This window comes from Glandiceps talaboti, chromosome 20 (genome assembly GCF_964340395.1).
Source record: "Glandiceps talaboti chromosome 20, keGlaTala1.1, whole genome shotgun sequence".
Lineage (NCBI taxonomy): Eukaryota > Metazoa > Hemichordata > Enteropneusta > Spengelidae > Glandiceps > Glandiceps talaboti.
The window spans coordinates 3,300,613-3,320,109 of record NC_135568.1 but is presented as its reverse complement, the minus strand read 5'-3'; the positions used below and the strand labels follow the sequence as shown (position 1 = coordinate 3,320,109).

The following is a 19,497-nucleotide window of genomic DNA, read 5'->3' as shown; positions in this document are numbered from 1 at the left end:
TACATGTACATGTACATTGACCCCAAACAGACCCATGTTAATTACAACTGTGATGGTTACTATTCTTAGCATGGAGCACAGCAGTTGGTAGTCTTCTTTGGTGACTGACTAACTGGGAACCTACGTATATTTGGTTCAATCAAGGACGAGTTGTTTTCTTGTATTCTTAGCGCTTCACAGTTCACAGGTCACAGGTCACAGGTCACAGAGATGGAATATTAAAATTAGAACTAAGATGTCAGAAAAAATGTGTACAACTTCAAGGCAGCGCTGGAGTTTTATGAAAAAAAATTGTTGATATTATAGATGGAAGATCGCAATAGTGTTTGTTGAACTTGAAAGTAAATTAGTTCTAGGGTTTGGTTTATGGTCATGAATATTCATGAGAATTCAAATTCATTAAGTCTTACTTTGTCAATTGTAGGCCACCATTAACGTGTATAATTCATACTTACAAATATACATGTAATTTCCCTTTTTTTAAAATTAAAAAAAAAAATTGCCTTTATTACTGGAAAGAAAAAAGAACATTCTTTGTTGGTTCACGAGTGTTAGTTACAGTGCTGGTCGGTGTGGGGAGAACTCTGGTTAGGAGGCTTAGGACACACTCAGTTACTGCTGTGTCTGGTAACATATTTTTGTTTATTGTGTAAACGTTGACAGATTCCATTTGAGAATAAACAGTATAGAAGAATGTAGTTACTAGTACTTAGCTTCTGAATTATTGCACATTGCTGTCTAGATGTGACATCTATCCATGCTAGAAGTGATGTGAGTTGTCGTGAGCCACCACTTATCTTGTCATTGCCTTTCCATAACAGATTGGATGTTGAACGCTTGAATGAATAAAGATATCCTACTCTCACAGTGAACAGAGAAATTGTGACATGTTCATGTCTTATAGATCTCCCCTGTGTATCATGAACATGTCTCTACGAAGAATTAAATTTAAATACATAAATCATGTATGCGAGTTAAATTTTTGTTGGAATGCTTTCAATTGGAATATAAAATCAATGCTTATTTCAATGTTTCAAAATATGAGTTCACCTCATTTATAAACATACATGTATATAATACATAATACACATGTAGTGACATACACACACATGCACACATTCATGTTTTGTGACATATATCTGTACACATAAGTTATGAATTTTGGGAAAATATTTTTGAATTTTCTGACTTATATTTGGGCTTGGAGCTCCACATCACCAATGACAAATTGACAGAAACCTCATGACAGAGCAACAAGGATATAATAAATCATGTACTTTTGGTTTGAATGTGTACAGCTTGGCTTGTATGTGTCATAGTGACAATTGCCTTGTGAGAATACAAGAATGAGAAAAGTGAATCAGTAAGTGACAGAAACCTCATGACATAGAGAAACAAGGATATAAATTGTGTATTTTTGGTTTGAATGTGTACAGCTTGGCTTGTACATATATGTGTCATAGTGACAATTGCCTTGTCGTGAGAATACCAGAATGAGAAAAGTGAATCAGTAAGTGACAGAAACCTCATGACATACAGCAACAAGGATATAAATTGTGTATTTTTGGTTTGAATGTGTACAGCTTGGCTTGTATGTGTCATAGTGACAATTTGCCTTGTTGTGAGAATACCAGAAAGAGAAAAGTGAATTGGTAAATTTAAGACTGCAATCACTTTATACAATTTGAGGACATTATTCTGATCACATCTTGGAAGTAAATTTAAATGTAGAGAAGAAAAAAAAGGCAAAACTTCAGTTATAAAACCGAAATCTGTAATTACAACTACAAAGCGTAATCTGTAATTAGAATGGAAAATCTACCATGTATGTACAACGAATAATAATCCTAAAACTGTTCTACTTAGTACACTTTAAGAAGCACTTCCTTGTCTAATCTTTGTAGACATTAAAATACACTTACGATTCTAAGTAGCTGTAAGAGGAACTAGTTTTTCTGTTTAGTTTTTGTCCGTATTTTCAAGTTATTATGTTGCTCTTAGATGTTGGTAAAAAAAATGAGTAAATGAAAATTTCTACTCACAGGGTCAAAATATTTCTTGGATGTGAATTGCAAAATTTTCGTTGATGTCTTGCCAGCATCATTAGGGTTTTACTGGAATGGGCTATTGTCACATGCCTTGGAAGAGACACTTGAAACGAACTTGAGAGAAATAGCCTATTGTAGGCAATAGCTGTGGTACATTGTTGCCGACACTGACAAGATGTTGGCAAAATTTTGGATTCACTTCCCAGAAATAATTTAAAGAAATTCTCAGTATTATTTAACTATGAACCCATAGTCCATGAACGTTCATTCTTGCAATTTTAATGAATTATACTGAATTATAATACATGACCTATAACACAGGGTGTTTGTAGGAATGGTCTAGTATTTTTTCCGACTCATAAAAAAATGTAAAATATTGTAAAAGTTTTAGCCACTTGGGCGTGATATTGTGTTTTTTGTAACTAGTAAAAAAAAGCAGAAATTTTATGTACTTGGGTTTTAAAGGAAGGTAGAAATTGCAAGTTGATGGAAAGTTATTTGTCTAGCTCTGTGTAATATTATAATAATGATAATAAAACATTTATATAGCACCATATATCCACTACAGTGCTCATAGGCACTTCACATTTGAAATAAATCAAAAGGTACTGCATGAAAAAAATTATACAAGTATGGCTGAAAAAGGTAAAAACCAAACAAAGTAGTGCAAAAAATGTATAATGATGTTGATGATTTAGGACATTGAGTTGATTGTAGTCTTGTAATTTCTATTTGTACAGGTAGAATTTAGAAACAACTATGTAGGAAATACTGAGACTTAGAAAGCTTTTAGAGGCAGACTAATGGAATAAGAAATAGAGAGAGATAAGAGAATCTATTTTCAGCATTGCTGATGACCATCTTATTATTCCTTATTTTATATTGGAAGATTCTTAGAAGAAATGTACTTAAGACGAGCCTTGATTTAATCTTGACTATAATTTGTTAGCTTAGATTGATGTGGCCAACTGACTTGACAATCTGTTTTGTCCAGTATACTGCATTGTTAAGCTGAGAGAGTTAAGTCTCTTAGCTCATAATTTGCCGATTTTATGGATGTACAGAGAATGTAAAGGAACAGTGCTGTTACTAAACTGTATTTAGATATTATTCCCCAATAAGAACAAATATGAGTGACCTAAGGAGACTTGTCACTTTGAGTCTAGGACGAGAAGTAACAAGGCCCCCTAGGTCATGAGTATTTCCAGCTGAATGATGAAAAGTATAGGCGAATGATATAATTACAGTATACCTGCATAAGCATAATTTATGAAAAATCAGGAAGGTTAATGGCCATTTTGATCATTTTGATTCATACTACAAGCACCTCAACTAATGACATAGATGTGCATTATTATGATGTAGAATGACCAGGGTATCATTCCCATATGTTTTGTTTGAATGTATTCAACTTGGCATGTACAGAAAAATTTCAATAGATGTGGTATTTGTAAAACACTAAGCGATCCCTGATAGGTGTCTTACTTGCTGCTTGTAACAAAAACACCACTTGTAATGTATAAGAGAAAGCAGTCCCAAATGAACTCAGCTTGTATTGCTGATTCATATCCAGGAAAATAAATGATTTATTTGTGAGTTTGACAGTCTTAAACTAACAAAGTGATTTCTATTCCCTGTGTCATCTACAGCTGCCGTACAGACAGTGATGGCTAACCTTGGTGATTTACACTCTGCTGGAGCTAACGATACCGATCTCATATTCTTACGAGGTCTGATGGATAGCCCAGTTGTCAAGTCCCTGGTTAAGGTGAGTACCACCTATGGTTGTCATGGTGATGATGTTAGCAAGGAAATACATTTATCATTGTACGCTAGGGTTTGGAATTCAGGAGGATGACAAGTGTAACTTCCCTCAAGGTATAATAGATATACCCTCACTGTCAAGTTTCAGGTCAAGGCAAGTACAGCTTATGGTTTCCATGGCAACACTGTCGTCAAGAAATACGTCAATCTCTGATGCTAGATTGTAATGTCTAGAGATAGTTGAATGTGATATTTCAGATTGAATGACATTACTGGTGAGGAGGACACTGCTATTGCTATGGCAACAGTGTTATGACAGCTTTTCTGATAAACAATGCTGGATTGTAAATCGGAGCAAATTGTCAAATTTGGCATATACAACTAAATGCCAAATCACTGGTTAAGGTTACGGTTGCCATGGCAAGTACTGTCATGGAAATAAGATATGTCTGGCTGCAGGCCATTTGTCAAGTGATGATAAATTTGAAATGAGGCAGTGGAGATTGAATCTTTCACAATAATGCTTAAAGCTTTGAAAGAAGAGAAAGAAAAAAGATAGGCTGGATTGACTACTGGGAAATAGTAAAATAGTAAATTTCACTTTGAATTTAATTTCAGCGTTTTCTTTTGCATGGTTGTCAGCTAAAGTAACATCATTTCACAATACTATGAAATAGTAAATTTTCACTTGGAATTAATCTATTTTCACTGTTTTCATTGTGTGGTTTTCTGCTAAAATAAAGTGACTTGAAAATACTGAATATTAGGTCCAGGAAATACAGACAATTTCTCTTTTCAGTGGAAAAAAAAACAATCAAAAATATAATATTTGACAGTAGTAGTCACTTTGAGCGTGTTGCAATGTTCATACAAGAGATGTATAAAGTAATGTGTCATAAATACTACCTGTATGTATACTGCACTGTATTCTCTGTGGATCTGATGCATTTAACAAATCAGCTAGAAATGTCAGTACACAAGTTTTAGAGTTTTGCTATCAACGTCAGCCGTGCCAGTACAATTCTAATACATATGTAGTTGTATTTAACTCAGAAGAGACAGAATGTGTTGTGTTCTGTACTTTTATGTTGCATTGTCTAAATTCATGGAAAACATGCTATTCTTCTTTGGATAATATTATACACATTACATTTTGTACTATGGGAGTGAGGGGATTCACTGCATTAATTATACGTGATGGAATCAGGGCTAAGGTGTGTGTCGTGCAAAACAAAATCTTACATGCTTGACAGGATAATGTATACACGAATTATGTGTACTGTGCAAAATGAAATATTTTAGAATTGACGGAATTAATAATGCATATATGATACTTGTTGTGTGTGCTGTAGTTAACAGTATCTTGTATACTTGATAAAATAATGTATACGTTATGGTGTGTGCTGTAGTAAACAGTATCTTGTACACTTGATGAAATAATGTATGCAAGGGTTATGGTGTGTGCTGTACTAAACAATGTGAATGCAATGGTGAAAATGCAAATATTTAATACATTTGAATCCCAATATACCTTGTGTTTTGCTGTTTTTGCTGGTTTCACCGATAGAATCTTAGACATCTTAATATGTCATCGTCGCAAAACCACGGCCTGTTTTACGGCAACGTTCTTAATGAGCCTCCCACAGGTGAATTTTATTTTAGAAATAATAACTCTGGCTTGCGAGCATGTAATATGTATGTTTATTCCCCTTATACAGTTTTTTGTTGTAGTGCAAGATACGTACAAATCATTAAAAATAAACTGCAGTAGTGAAATACTCTGTTCAGATCTATTTCATGTCAACATTCACATCTAAAGCCTCCGTGATATTTTCCAGAAAGATGTCTGATATAATTATTTATTATTTATATATATCAAATGCTGTAATGATTTGTAGATTGCCTAGGGAATACTATATGATTGATAGTGATAATTGTCTACTTACAAAACGGAAGTCTCCTCAGGAGAGGAATTTTAAACCATTCTAGTAATTAGACTAATTAGATATGTATAGCTGAGTTTGTGCTAGATTAGTAGAATTGATAACTATTATAATATCATAAATTAATATGATTTATTGGCAATTATAGGTGTGGTTGGTAACAGGACATTTATGACTATAAGTCAAGGTATTTGGGTTATATGGAAAGGGTAATTGTAAATATTTGATAAGTATAATATTATTGAATGTACCAGTAGTTATAATTTTTGTCATTAATTTCTGCCACCACAAACTCAATTTAACTGTCATTGGCAATATTTATCAGAGTGATGAATAAGTTGTAACATAAAATTACACCACAAAATTGTATTTAGCTATTAATATTATCATTCTCGAATATTGTTCATAGTTCAGCCAAGGAAAATGTGAATTAAAATAGGGGGGGGGGGGGGGGTTGTCACATCGAAGATGACTAGTGACAAAACATTTGGGTTTCAAATATTTTCCAGCTGACTAAAGACAAATATTAGAGAACAATATTATTATATCCGTGTCAGCTTAATTTAAGAACATTCTGATTCTATAAGTTTTGAGTCATTTTTTGAGCATTTGTAGAACCAATGATGGAGACATCTGTTGTTTTGACTTTGAGCGACCATGGCATAAATTCCACATTTTCTGTTCGAACGTGTACATTGGCTTGTTGAATTTTGTCAAGTCTCAAATTTCGGTGACTGAAACTTTGATGATGTGTGTAGGTATAAAATTTGTATTGTTTTGTCAGTCACACTAGACTGTAGGTTCACCATTTAACATGTGTGTTGTTTATTTCTATTTATGTTGTAGGCACATGACAGACTTGAGGATTCCAAATTAGCCGCTGTTCGTGATAATAATTCTGAACTAGTACAGGATGTCATCGATGATATTGAACCAATCATAGGGGGAGAAGATGATGCTGCAGAGTTAGCTGGACTTCTGACAGAACCACATTTTCAGGTTGGTTTTCAAGAATGGATGTCAGCTGAGATATGCATGTGTTTTATAATTTGAGTTGTGTGACATTGTATTGAGTGTATATATGGATGGACAGACGGATGTGTATGTGTGTGTGTGTGTGCGTGCGTGTGTGTGTGTGTGTGTGTGTGTTTGTATGTATGTATGTATGTATGTATGTTTGTATGTATGTATGTATGTATGTATGTATGTATGTATGTATGTATGTATGTATGTATGTATGTATGTATGTATGTATGTATGTATGTATGTATGTATGTATGTATGTATGCATGCATGCATACATGCATCTGTGTACATGTGTATGTGTACTGCATGTGTGTGTGTGTACTTGTATATGTCTGTTTGGATGCATGGCTGCGTCAGTTTGCTTATGACATGAGCGTTATTAAATAGCATATTATAACCTGTTTGTATAACACATGACAGCATAATTCATTGTGTGAAGTCATGCATGCGTCGTGACTTAAGAAAGAAAACACTGACGAAGCCATGGTGAATACCTGGCAAAAGCTTTTGTGAGCTAATTGTAAATTTTCTGTGCAATAAAAAGTTAAACCCATTAATTTTTATAATTCATCCTCTTCAACGGGATGGGAGGGGGAATTTTTCTCTGTACACAAAAAAATACAAATTGGGAAAAACAGGATTGTTTTTTCACACAATTACATACTTTTTTTGATTTGTGTTCCCATTCAGTCACTAATAGAGACACATGATGCAGTGGCTGCCAGGTCCTATGAAACACCACCACCATCACCAATACCACTGCCTTCTCCTTACCCACCATTCAATGGTCTAGGTGATGCCATTAGAATGGTTGGTATCCGTAAATCCAAAGATGAACCACTGGTAAGTTAGTAGTCTTCATAGAATTTATTTACAAGAGGGCATAGAGATGAGGAACAATACATTTAATGAATTAATGCAAAGGTTTAATGCAAGGGCACTTCATATTGTCTTTGTTGATGGTCGTCATCAGAATGACAAATTCCATAGTTACAATTGACCTCTAGGTGGCGGTATGATCAGCTGATAATACAATGTAGCTGTTAGGTAGTTCATTGCCCCCTGTTTCTGTTGATTTTATGTAGCATCTGATGTTGACAGCCTCCTTGATCAACAGATATAGTGGCATCAAACTACTTAACATCTGTAATTGGCTGATGATAGTGACACTGAAGCACACTTAAACCATCACTTGCAATTGACTGAACTCAAACCTGGTACTACTAGGATATAACCCATAAACAATCTGATGATGTAATTTATATAATTAGTATACCGCCCTCTAGTGTCCACTCACTGAAGCATACTTAACCATCACATGTAATTGACTGAACTCAAACCTGGTACTAGGATATAACTCATAAGCAATCTAATGACATAGGTTATCATACGTATCAACAAATGTTCAGGAATTCCCTACTATACAGTCAACTATTCTATCAATGCCAGAAGACATGCATTAACATTATACTGGAATGTGGGTTTTATCAAAGTATTTTCATGCGAGTAAAAAGCTTACAAAGTCAGCTTGGGATGCTTTAATCTGTTATATTCTACTAGGATTTTGGAAGTGATGATCATGTGTGATTCAGTGAGTACAACGTAAATAGGAGAGTAAAATATAGTTCTATACGACATTTTGATCCATCTACTACAGACATTGATCACACAATAGTAACTATTTTACTGTCTATTGATTCTTGGAACCATGAACCATATATTCAACAACAAAAATCAATGTGAAATAGTTCCAGTTATAGCTAATAGGGTGGTGAATTCCTGAAAAAATGGTACGGACTTTCAAATTGTTTGCAGAGTACTTGGAAAGAGAAGTTTAGAAGAGTTGTTCTATTCAGTGTAATATCCATATTGTAAATTTATATTTGTTTCTGACCCTTACTGTGAATTGATAAAATGTTATTTTTTTTGACAGGGTTTAACAATTAAACAGGAAAATGATGAACTAGTGATTGCTAGAATTCTTCAGGGAAGTGTGATTGACAAACAAGGTATGTCTGACTCAAAATAACAAACATTCAAAGTTGAATTTATACTACCAAACCAGAAAGATGATAGAGTACGTCTCAATTAGTTGGCACATTGTGTTTTTACATCAAACTCACATAACATTTTTTTGCTACGAATTACACAAACAAAATACAGGCATTGAGAGCACACATGAAATGTTCAATTTTATCTCACTGTGAACACAAGTAAACAACTTTGTGTTTCAATCTTCCTTGCTTCATCCACGACAGTGATGTTGATTTGCGTTCACAGTGAGATAAAATGTATCATTTTATATGTTTGCACGCTATCAGTGTTTGTATTATATTCTATTTGAGGTACTGAGAATTGGTAGAGAGAGAGAGAAACATCACAGAAGCTGTACTAATAGAGAACTTGCAAACCCGCCATGTTGAATGTGATATGGGAAATGTGATAATAAATAACAATCAATAGGTTTTTACCACAAATAATCAATTCATAGTCACCATGACCATTGTGGGGGGTTAATTTTATCAGTAGCTCCAGATTAGGTATTACGATAACCACAGATAATCCCATAGTCCTTTGCATCTGAGCATGCTCAGTCTGGATTGCAAATTCCCTATTTTATATCTGATCTTTATATTGTGGGATATTGTGATTTAATTTAAGCAAATGAAGTATAGTGTAGTAAACTGTTGACCACCATGTTATTGGTAATACTTTATAATGACATTTATTGACATCTTTTGCCATGGTCCTGTAACAAAGACAAATTGAACCGAGTAAATATTTTTGTTTGTTAGGTTTATTACACATTGGTGATATTATTAAGGAAATGAACGGTGTTGACGTCACCAATGATCCAGAAGGACTTCAACAGATTATGAAAGAAGCTACAGGAAGTATTACACTGAAAATACTACCAAGTTATCAAGAAAACCCTATGCTTTCACAGGTAACACTTACATAGTAGTTGTACGTGTCAACTATGAGGGGGGGGGGAGACATTATTTTATGCTCAGAAACGTAAAGTATTGGGGAAAAAATCCAAATCAAATCACAGAATGAACAAATATTGATATGTGTACCACTTACAATAGTTGTTCAAAGTGTGCCAGAGCTTGATACAGAAAATGATCACAGTGTAGTTTCAATGGCTACATTGAATTACATAGGAAGAGATACTGGGAATACTATGATGAAGAATAGTAGTTCCTTACCTACAGGCACATTGAAGTTATGAGAGATATTTTTGTGATTTTTCACCCAGGTCTTCATCAAGTGTCATTTCAACTATGAGCCCAGGAAAGATACTCTCAGTCCATGTCAAGATGCAGGGTTAGCATTCAAACGTGGTGATATTCTACAGATAGTAGACAAAGATGATACTAACTGGTGGCAGGTAAGTCATAACTCTCATGATATTCTATAGATAGTAAAAAGGCAAGTCACAACGCTTCTATTTGATACAACTGCAGATGTCAGGTAATCTTACAACAAGAAATCTGTTGGAAAATTTGACATAATCAGAGCTGGTTGATTTAAAGCAACATGAGAGAATGGAAAGTTGATGAAGTCTGTAAAAGTCCTATGTACATACACATACACTTGCCATTCGCATATACTGAGGTATAGATACACACACTGGCATGTACATGTGTATGAGTGTGGGCGAGGGTGTATGCATGTCTGTGTGTACGTACATATGTATGTACATATGTAAGTACGTACATTCATATGTACATACACACACACAAATACACACACACACACACACACACACAAATAGATTTTCTGCATAATGACTAATTTTAATATTAAATTATCTACTTTTTTTTTTCAGGCACGCCATTTAGATGAGGCGTCATCAGCTGGTCTGATACCAAGTCAACAATTAGAAGAAAGAAGGAAAGCCTTTGTGCCTCACGTGTATGACTACACTGGTACAAAAAGTAAGTTAAATGACGATGCCTTGCGGATGTTTCACTGCTGAGACAAGGTGTTTGTCTTCACACACAAACAATAACAAATGCAAAAGAAGTTCTTCACACAGTAGGGATGTATATGTACACAAGTAACCATGGTGATTATAAAGTAAAGAATTGAAAGCTAGACTTGTCCATATGTGATTTTGTCCAGCTAAATCCTGTTTCTACTACACAAATATGTTTTGACTTGTCTCTCAATCTAAGACTTTCTTTTGTTGTAGCCAGAATTTCAATATTGTGAAATTTTTGCCTTGTCTCTCAAACCTAAGATTGTCCATATAGTATAAAATTTTAGTATAACATATACCATAAACCTGGAAATTTTCGCTAAAGACTTATTTTTGCTTATTTCACAGAACAACAAATATGCAAAAATAAGTAGTGACTAAAATGTCTTCTTGTACATAGGCACAATGTACCAATCTGGTAATTATTCTTTGAGAACTTGCTGAAAACTATAAAATCGCAAAATTTTCTAATGGTGAAAATATCTAGGTTTACAGTATACTGTACACAGCTTAATTTGAACAAATATAGTAAGCAGTAAAGTACTTTCTGGTCAAAATGATTCACTTAGACTTTGCCTAGCTACCTCAATAGACCCATAATATTTATTATCTCGTACCGTATGTCCAGTCATGTGACCAAAATGGTAATCAGGCAATAATATTTGTTTTTTGTCATCGTCATTTGAACAGTGTGTGGAACCATCACAACTAAAAAGAAGAGGAAGAGTATGTATGAAGCTGGTAGAAACCAAGACTTTGACAGACATGAGTTATTGATTTATGAAGAGGTTGCTCGCATGCCACCATTCCAACGTAAAACACTTGTACTTATCGGAGCACAAGGTGTTGGACGGCGAACATTGAAGAACAAAATGATTAATGATGACCCAACACGATTTGGTACAACTATGCCTTGTAAGTAGTGTCAATAGACATGTTGCCAGTTCCAAGATGCATTGCGTGTCTCTCTATACAATGCCATACATAGTGTATGCACTGAGGGGTTTGCACATGCTACTCAATGGGATGGTTGTCACATAACCTTACCCTGGGTTCACCCGTCAAATCTCTCTCTGTAATTGATGGCGTTTAGTCTTTGTTCTATAAAATCACTCATAATCAAAGAGGTCAACATGTCTTTCCGTCATTTCCTGATTAATGTTAATTTCAAGACTAACTGTAACAACAAAAGCTGTCCTCTGCTGCAATGAATCTTGGAACCGTAAAATCAACTATAGTTTGTAGACAAGGATAAGATTATCTTGAATTTATAATATTGTGTTCATAGTTATTACTTGGTTTTTTTAAACCGTGATGTCTTGTCAGTAGACAACATTTTGTACATATCAGAGAAGTTTGTAGACATTAACCCTGGCTAACAAATGTGATTATGGTGGTGGTAATGCCTTGGTATGTCATGTGTACACATTGTCATGCATGTCACATGTATTTGTGTGTATTGGTCGGTCATAGGACAGTGGTGACATCTTGGTAGTCATGTGTACATGTGTACATGTGTGCATGTGTACATGTGTGCATGCATGCATGTTGTGTGTGTGTGTGTGTGTGTGTGTGTGTGTGTGTGTGTGTGTGTGTGTGTGTGTGTGTGTGTGTGTGTGTGTGTGTGTGTGTGTGTGTGTGTGTGTGTGTGTGTGTGTGTGTGTGTGTGTGTGTGTGTGTGTGTGTGTTGGTAATAGGACAGTGGCAACATCTTGGTATGTTATGTGCATGTATGCACTGCAATTCTTTCATGCATTAGTCACAAAGAAGTAAAGTATTTGACTCTTCTACAAAGACTTGTTTGCTTATTTTTGTATATTCATCAGCTAATGTAACTATCTTGGTTTGCATTACAGATACCTCAAGGAAACCCAAAGAAGGTGAAGAAGATGGAAGAGGCTACCATTTTGTCAGCAAGTCTGTTATGCAGGATGACATCAAAACGGGGAAATATTTAGAATATGGTGAATATGAAGACAACTATTATGGAACAAAAGTGGACTCCATTCGTGGTATCATCAGATCTGGTAAAATGTGTGTGCTTGATGTCAATCCACAGGTAAGAAATGATGAAAACAAGAGAATTCACGCATTTGCCATAGAGGGCAGTGTTTTCTTTTGATATAATCATATGTTACATGTTTTTTCAAGATCACAAATCTGAAGTAAATTGTACTTTTTATGGCTGATCACTTTCTTTTCCTGTTTTATTGATTTTTCAAGGAATTTCCAGGTCTTTTGTGGTTTTATTTTCCAATAATTTCCTTGTAAATATGAACTCTGTCCATTTCAGAATATCCTTTTGCTAAAAAATTACAATATTTTGGAATAGCTACATAAATATCAAAACTTTGAATTTCAAAATTGAACAGTGCCCTCTTTGTCAAAACAAGGAAATGTGTTGTTTTTAGCATAACACATTGAATTTTTCTTCATACTTTTTACCATAAGATTTCATGATCTTGACCAAACACGTGAAAGTCAAGTTTAAGACATAATACTTGAAATGATACTCAGTAGTCAAGTTGATGAGATGCAGTACTGCAAAATACTCCTTAAAAAATAATATGTATATCTGCAAAATGCCCAGCAAGTGATTTGAAAATGTGTTGAGATTTTAACTTGAATCCTTGTAAATCAGGGGCGAACAAATCCACTGGTCCTGGGTCCGGGACTCGTGATTTTTTGGGGCGGACCACACAAATTTTACTTTGTCTGGTCCGTTGGACCAGTACCTTACTGTTAATGACTGTGTTAAAAAGTCGTCTGAATATACAGATTCATAGGTAAGATTTAATGTTTCACATTAGCGGGACCTGGGACCACTAATTCTTTCAGCAGGACCACTGGATTTTTTAAGGCACTGGTCCGGGGACCACCAGTTCACAAAATGATTTGTTCACCCCTGTAAATGATATGTTTTGCTTTGTTGAGTCCATATTTTCACTTAGTATTCATTCTAACTCTTTCTACAGTGTTTGAAAACTCTGAAATCAGCAGAATTCATGTCATTTGTTGTGTTTGTTGCTGCCCCAGACTTGGAAGTTTTAAGAGCATTACATCAAGCTGCAGAAAAAGAAGGAACGACCACAAAACCTGTAACGGTAATTATCAGTTTTAAATTTTGACCATAAAAAGATTAGTATCCTACCAAAATTTGGTATATTTTACCACATGTGGGACCAAGTAGACGTACTTCACTATATAACAAATTCTTCAAACTTCTCTCCTGAAAACAATCATTGAAACAGTTATCGATATTGTTATGCTAACCATTTGAATTTGTTGTCTCCTGAATTGGGTACTGTTACAATGGGTTCTGTCCATCCATCCATCCATCCATATGTCTTTGTGTCTGTAATAAGTCATATCTCACACATGCAACATACAATATCTTTTGAACTTGATGAGATGGCATCCTTGACTTTAGAATGTTATGAGAAAAGACTGTCTTGTGTACATGAAGACAAACGTGTTAGTGTTATTTTGAATTTGCTGTTTTGATATGAAATAATGTGTCCCTTGATACTGTGTGTGTGTGGGGGGGGGGGGGGGTGGGGGTGGGGGTGGGGGATGGATTAGTATCTTTGGGTATGTAGCAAAACTACTGCTACAAGATTTTCTCGTTAAACAATAATCTTTTCTGTTTTCAGGATCTTGACCTTCAGAAAACCGTTGAAGAGAGTGCACGTATCCAGCGCCTCTACAACCACTTCTTTGATCTGACAATAGTGAACGAAAACATCGATGACGCCTACGACCAGCTTGCCAAAGCCGTGGAACAGCTTAGTACTGAGCCGCAATGGGTACCCGTCAACTGGGTGTACTAACAACATGTGCTAAAAAATATACCCTCACATGACATTTGAACTTTGCACTGCTACGTTTCCTTATTTGGAATGGTCTTCATTTTAGACCATTCCATTCTAGGAATAGAGGGATGGGAAGGGTTGCTTTTTCAGAGTGGTTTATTTTTATAGCCATATATACAGGATTATTGTATTCGAAGTACTAAAACCAGGGGAATTCAACTAAACATTGAACTACTAAGATCATTTTTAATTGTGTAATATTTGATATAGCTACAGATAAACAGGAAAAGTACAATCAAATCACTTTATGTCCTTGCAAAGGGAGGGACCGTGTGATGATTTTGAGGAGCATTTTAATATGATATTCGGTTGTAGAAGTAGATATAGGATAGTAATCAATTTGGTAACCAGGGTAAGGTACATGTTGACAGTGAAATCAAGCTATCTATCTCCATAGAGTACGTGTTTATTTGCCTTTTTGATCATTGAAACCTGATCTTGAACAGCGCCTCTAGTGGTAAAACTGCACAATCTTTTGTTTTTTGCTGGTAGGGAGAAAATGGCCTAACAGCACTCCTAGTGGCTAAACTGTACATTCTTTTGTTTTTCTGATAACCAGATTTTGGTGTATTACTATTAGGACTCCCATTGTAGATAACCATGTTGCTAACCTGAAAGTTATGTTTGTGAATACACATGATTCTAAAAGTGTTTATCATGTTGGTAATAAACGTCATCTTTGTAATAACAAAAACTACTTTTAACTCCATGGGATCAGAAGTTTCAACACCACTTACTGATCCATAGCATTATTCTAGAATGACAAACTAGCTAAAGAGTAGAAATTGATATGCTGTCAAAAATTTATCAAAAAAATGTCAAGATAGCTTGGTTTCATTGCATTTTTTTTCCTTGATAGATTATAGATATAACTAACAGTGTATTTGTACATGTTTCAAAATCCAATCTAAGTTGTTTGTCATCATCAAAAAGAAATGACACTTGAAAACTTAAAATCTTTTTACAGGATGTTCTTATTTATTAACATTTTGGATTTTTCGTATATTTTTCATTCAGAATGTGAGGTCTTTTTAGGGCATTTATGTGTATGTTTTATTCCTTGTTTATGTGGGTGTTAAGAAAAGTTATTGCAAAGTTTAACTTTAGTTGAAATAACAAAAAAAAGAAGAAGTTATTGGTACTTGATTGCTGAATGGTATCTGATAATTACATAAATGAAACTAAATCATGTCTCCTGATAAGAATTTTACTGTAAATTGCAAACATGTTAGTAGAGTTTTTGTTTAGGAAAGCAAGTTGCAAAATTTTACTGATTTTACATGCTATTTTCCTTTGGTTCCCAATCAAGATTATGATGCAGCATATTTGAAACCATACACATTTAACAGATTTCATTCTCTCAAAGACTAGGGTTCTAAACCTGGGTCAAAACTGTGTAATATCGCAATAGTAGTTTTCCAGCAAATTTTCTATAATACCTGAATTTGTCATTCACCATACCATAGCAGTCTACACCCATTTTCTCACTGATTGGTATGATCTCGTTGTCAATAGATTAGTGGATCACTCCACTTCTGTATTTATAGGGGTGGTTAGAATATCATATGTAAACACTGATTATGAAATTGTGGAGAGAAATAATTTGGATGGAATATTATTTTCAAGTATAAAAATCATGTTCCATTTTTCATCGTCATCATCATTATTAACTAACTGAAATATAGCAATATCTTCTGTGAATCATGTTTTAGATCTTCTTAAATCTACTACCTAATGGTTTGCCAAGACAATGCAATGTTTGTAATCTTTTAGTGACAACACAGACATTGTTTTCCTTCAAAAAACCCCTACTGTTAGAGTGATATGGTATGACCCCCATTGTTTATTCATGGGTGATTCTAATTCTTAGATGAAATAGGGGTGGAAAGGTTACCTTCTATGTAATCTCTACATCATGCTTCAGTTTATGGGTTGATATGTTCCTCAAATTTTTACTCGCTTTGCACCTTTTGGTGTATAGTTTTGTGATATACTAGTTGTGGGTTTTTTTCATATGCAAATCTAACATTTTAAGCTCATAGTCCTTCAATCTGAAAATTAAGATCTTGTCAGAAAAATCAAGCTAACTAAGAGGTAACAGGTCACTATGGTATTCAAATAGGTGTAAAAGTACTGAAAGGTGATTGACCGACATGAATATGTGGAGGTATGATGGACAAATGGTTAGAGTGGCTGGTTCGGAATATGCAGGTTGCAGGTTTGGGCCTTGCCGCAGCCGTTTGCTTCTGAATATATCATGTGCAGATAGGGCAAGATGTGAATCACTATTATGCCCCTGTCAACCCAACTGTTTTATTAGGGACCTGGTAGGATAGAAGTTGCAAAGTGAATGTTTTAGTCCTATGAACTCAAGAGGCTGCAACGGATTAATGCTCCCCAGGGAATTGAGAAAGGGACATTGTTCCACTTTAGGTCCATGCCAGTGTAATAATTGTAAAGAGCTTTTAGCAGCGTGGGAAAATGCTATATAAAAACTAACATTAGTAATATGAATATGCAAATCTGTTGATTTGAACCAATCACAATTGCCATGCAAATTATAATTCTGTGATGTCACTGAAGCCATACCTTAGCTTTGTATGTGTATATTTATTGATAATATTCTGAGCTTTTACTCTACTTCAGTGTATGGTATTCCTGAATTTTTCTTCTCTGTTTTCCATTCAAATATTTTTTGAAAGTGTACTGGAATGTATAGTACAGAAAGAAAGATGTGAATTTTCTTGTATTTATAGAATTGTTAGGTTTTCTGACAGATTTGTCTTGGTTGCCTGTCTTATGCCATTTGTTCTACAGTGTTTATTTTATAACTGTACTGTTTGAATGAAATAGTATAAGTACTAAAACTCTACAGACTTTTTATACTCAGAATATTATGTATTTAACTTTGGTATTTATAAGGTGTATTTCTCTCCAATTAGCGAAGACTGTGTTTATAGTGATATAGCTAAGAGTATTTTGAATGAAAACTAATCAAAAAAGAAGGCATGTCTTGCACACTGTTACATGTATTCACAAATATGGGAGTCATTCCATATATGGTATGAAGTCTTAAAGTGCAGTTGTCTAAATATGGGAGTCATTCCATATATGGTATGAAGTGTAAAAGTGCAGTTGTCTAAATATGGGAGTCATTCCATATATGGTATCAAGTCTTAAAGTACAGTTGTCCAAATATGGGAGTCATTCCATGTATATGGTCTTTGGTCTGAGAGTGCAGTTTTCCAAATATGGTATAGTCAAAATTGGGAGGAATTTTCAAGTGATTCTGTAGTCAGTCACAGATTTTGTTAGAAGTTACATATATAAGATGCTGTCCCAAATTTTATAGGAATTCTTGAATTAAGTATAGAGTTTTCAATTTGACACAAATTCCCAAATGTAGGCATCGAATAGTGTGAATTGAGAGATATGGTGTGCAGTTTTACATTTTGTCAACATTGCAAAACCTGGTATGCATTCCCAAATGTAGCCTGCATTTCCAAATATGGTATGCATTTCCATATAAGGTATGTCATCCCAAATTTGGAATCTGTTTTTGTTACAATGTTACAATGCAGTCTGTTGTGGTGTTCTGATATAAACATTTCAGACACAGGGTGACATACAATTACTGATCATCATCAGCAGGTATCTATCCAGAACTGAAATATTTTGCCCGTTATTTGCCCATCAAATAGAAGCTCTCACCGCGATTCCAAAATATTGCCATTTCATTTGCACATCCAAGTTGGGTTGTAATTAATTTGAGTATTTTGTATGTACATTTTGATTGGTTGATTCAGATTATTACTGCCAAATAATTGGATGATTAGATCCATTCAACAAATCAGGAAGTTCCACTTATATTCAGTTTATTTCTTAGGGGGTTAGATCATTTAGTTTTGAAGTTGAAAAATATTTTCATTTTCAAAAAGATTACTTGTATTCCCCTGAGAATTTGTTTTTGTGATTTTAAAAATAACACTAGTGTTACCGTAGTGTAGATATATTCAACTGAATATTTTATTGAATAATTTCCATTCTAGATCATGATATTGTAGTCTTGTTGGACTTTGAAATAAAAAAAATGGATTTTGGATTTTTTCTACTAATGTCTGTGTCTAAAAGTTTTTTTAATATTTTTTATCCCTTTAACATTTGCAGTGTGGAAATGAAAATCTTTAAAACTCTAACCCCATTCTCCAACAATCATGGTTACAAGACAGTACAAGTATTTGAAAATAAGATGAAAACATTTTAAAACTCAATGGACACCGATTAATACAACATTGTATATTTCCTCCAAACCCCCACATTTTGACAGGATCTGAAAGTTTTCATACAGCACAGTTTTGAGAAGTAAGTCGTCACTGACTAATTTCCCAGAGAACTTTAACTTTCTGAGAAATGGGTCGCATGCTTACCATAAATAACCAAAGTGCTTTTCTATAACCTCTATCCGAGATGTTAATTTTGGCTCACTGTTTATCCCGTATAGTCTGGTCCCCTGCCTCCTTTCTGCCGCTGCTGGCGCTACACTCACGAAAGTGTAGCGCCATCAGCGTCAGAAATGAGGCAGTGGACCTGACGAGGACAGCGCCCTCTGTGGTTAAACATTTAAATCTCAAGGTACGCTGTGATGGGACAATGATCACATATCGATCTCTAATCATGACAAAGTTACAAGATTTTCTATTTCATTCATGTCACGATGAAACAGAAAATTACAGGTATCAGTTTGGAGCACAGACAAGGAATAAACAGATCAGTGACGGAATTTCTCTGTTTCTCCTCCCAGTTGTAAAGAGACATTAAAGAACGTTTTCTGTGCATCCTCAGACCAGGTATTGATT

General features: G+C 34.6%; 1 protein-coding gene across 1 annotated transcript in view; it reads left to right on the top strand.

The window, feature by feature from the left end:
- Positions 1-18,730, top strand: part of LOC144450460 (protein PALS2-like) — a 49,256-nt gene extending 30,526 nt beyond the window's left edge. Inside the window, exons 3-13 of the mRNA XM_078141070.1 lie at positions 3,698-3,816; positions 6,602-6,754; positions 7,472-7,624; positions 8,715-8,790; positions 9,577-9,728; positions 10,044-10,175; positions 10,617-10,725; positions 11,460-11,684; positions 12,626-12,828; positions 13,745-13,873; positions 14,423-18,730. Coding sequence (XP_077997196.1) covers positions 3,698-3,816; positions 6,602-6,754; positions 7,472-7,624; positions 8,715-8,790; positions 9,577-9,728; positions 10,044-10,175; positions 10,617-10,725; positions 11,460-11,684; positions 12,626-12,828; positions 13,745-13,873; positions 14,423-14,599 — 1,628 coding nt within the window. The 3' untranslated portion in view covers positions 14,600-18,730. The remainder of the gene's footprint in view (positions 1-3,697; positions 3,817-6,601; positions 6,755-7,471; positions 7,625-8,714; positions 8,791-9,576; positions 9,729-10,043; positions 10,176-10,616; positions 10,726-11,459; positions 11,685-12,625; positions 12,829-13,744; positions 13,874-14,422) is intronic.
- The last annotated feature ends 767 nt before the right edge of the window (positions 18,731-19,497 follow it).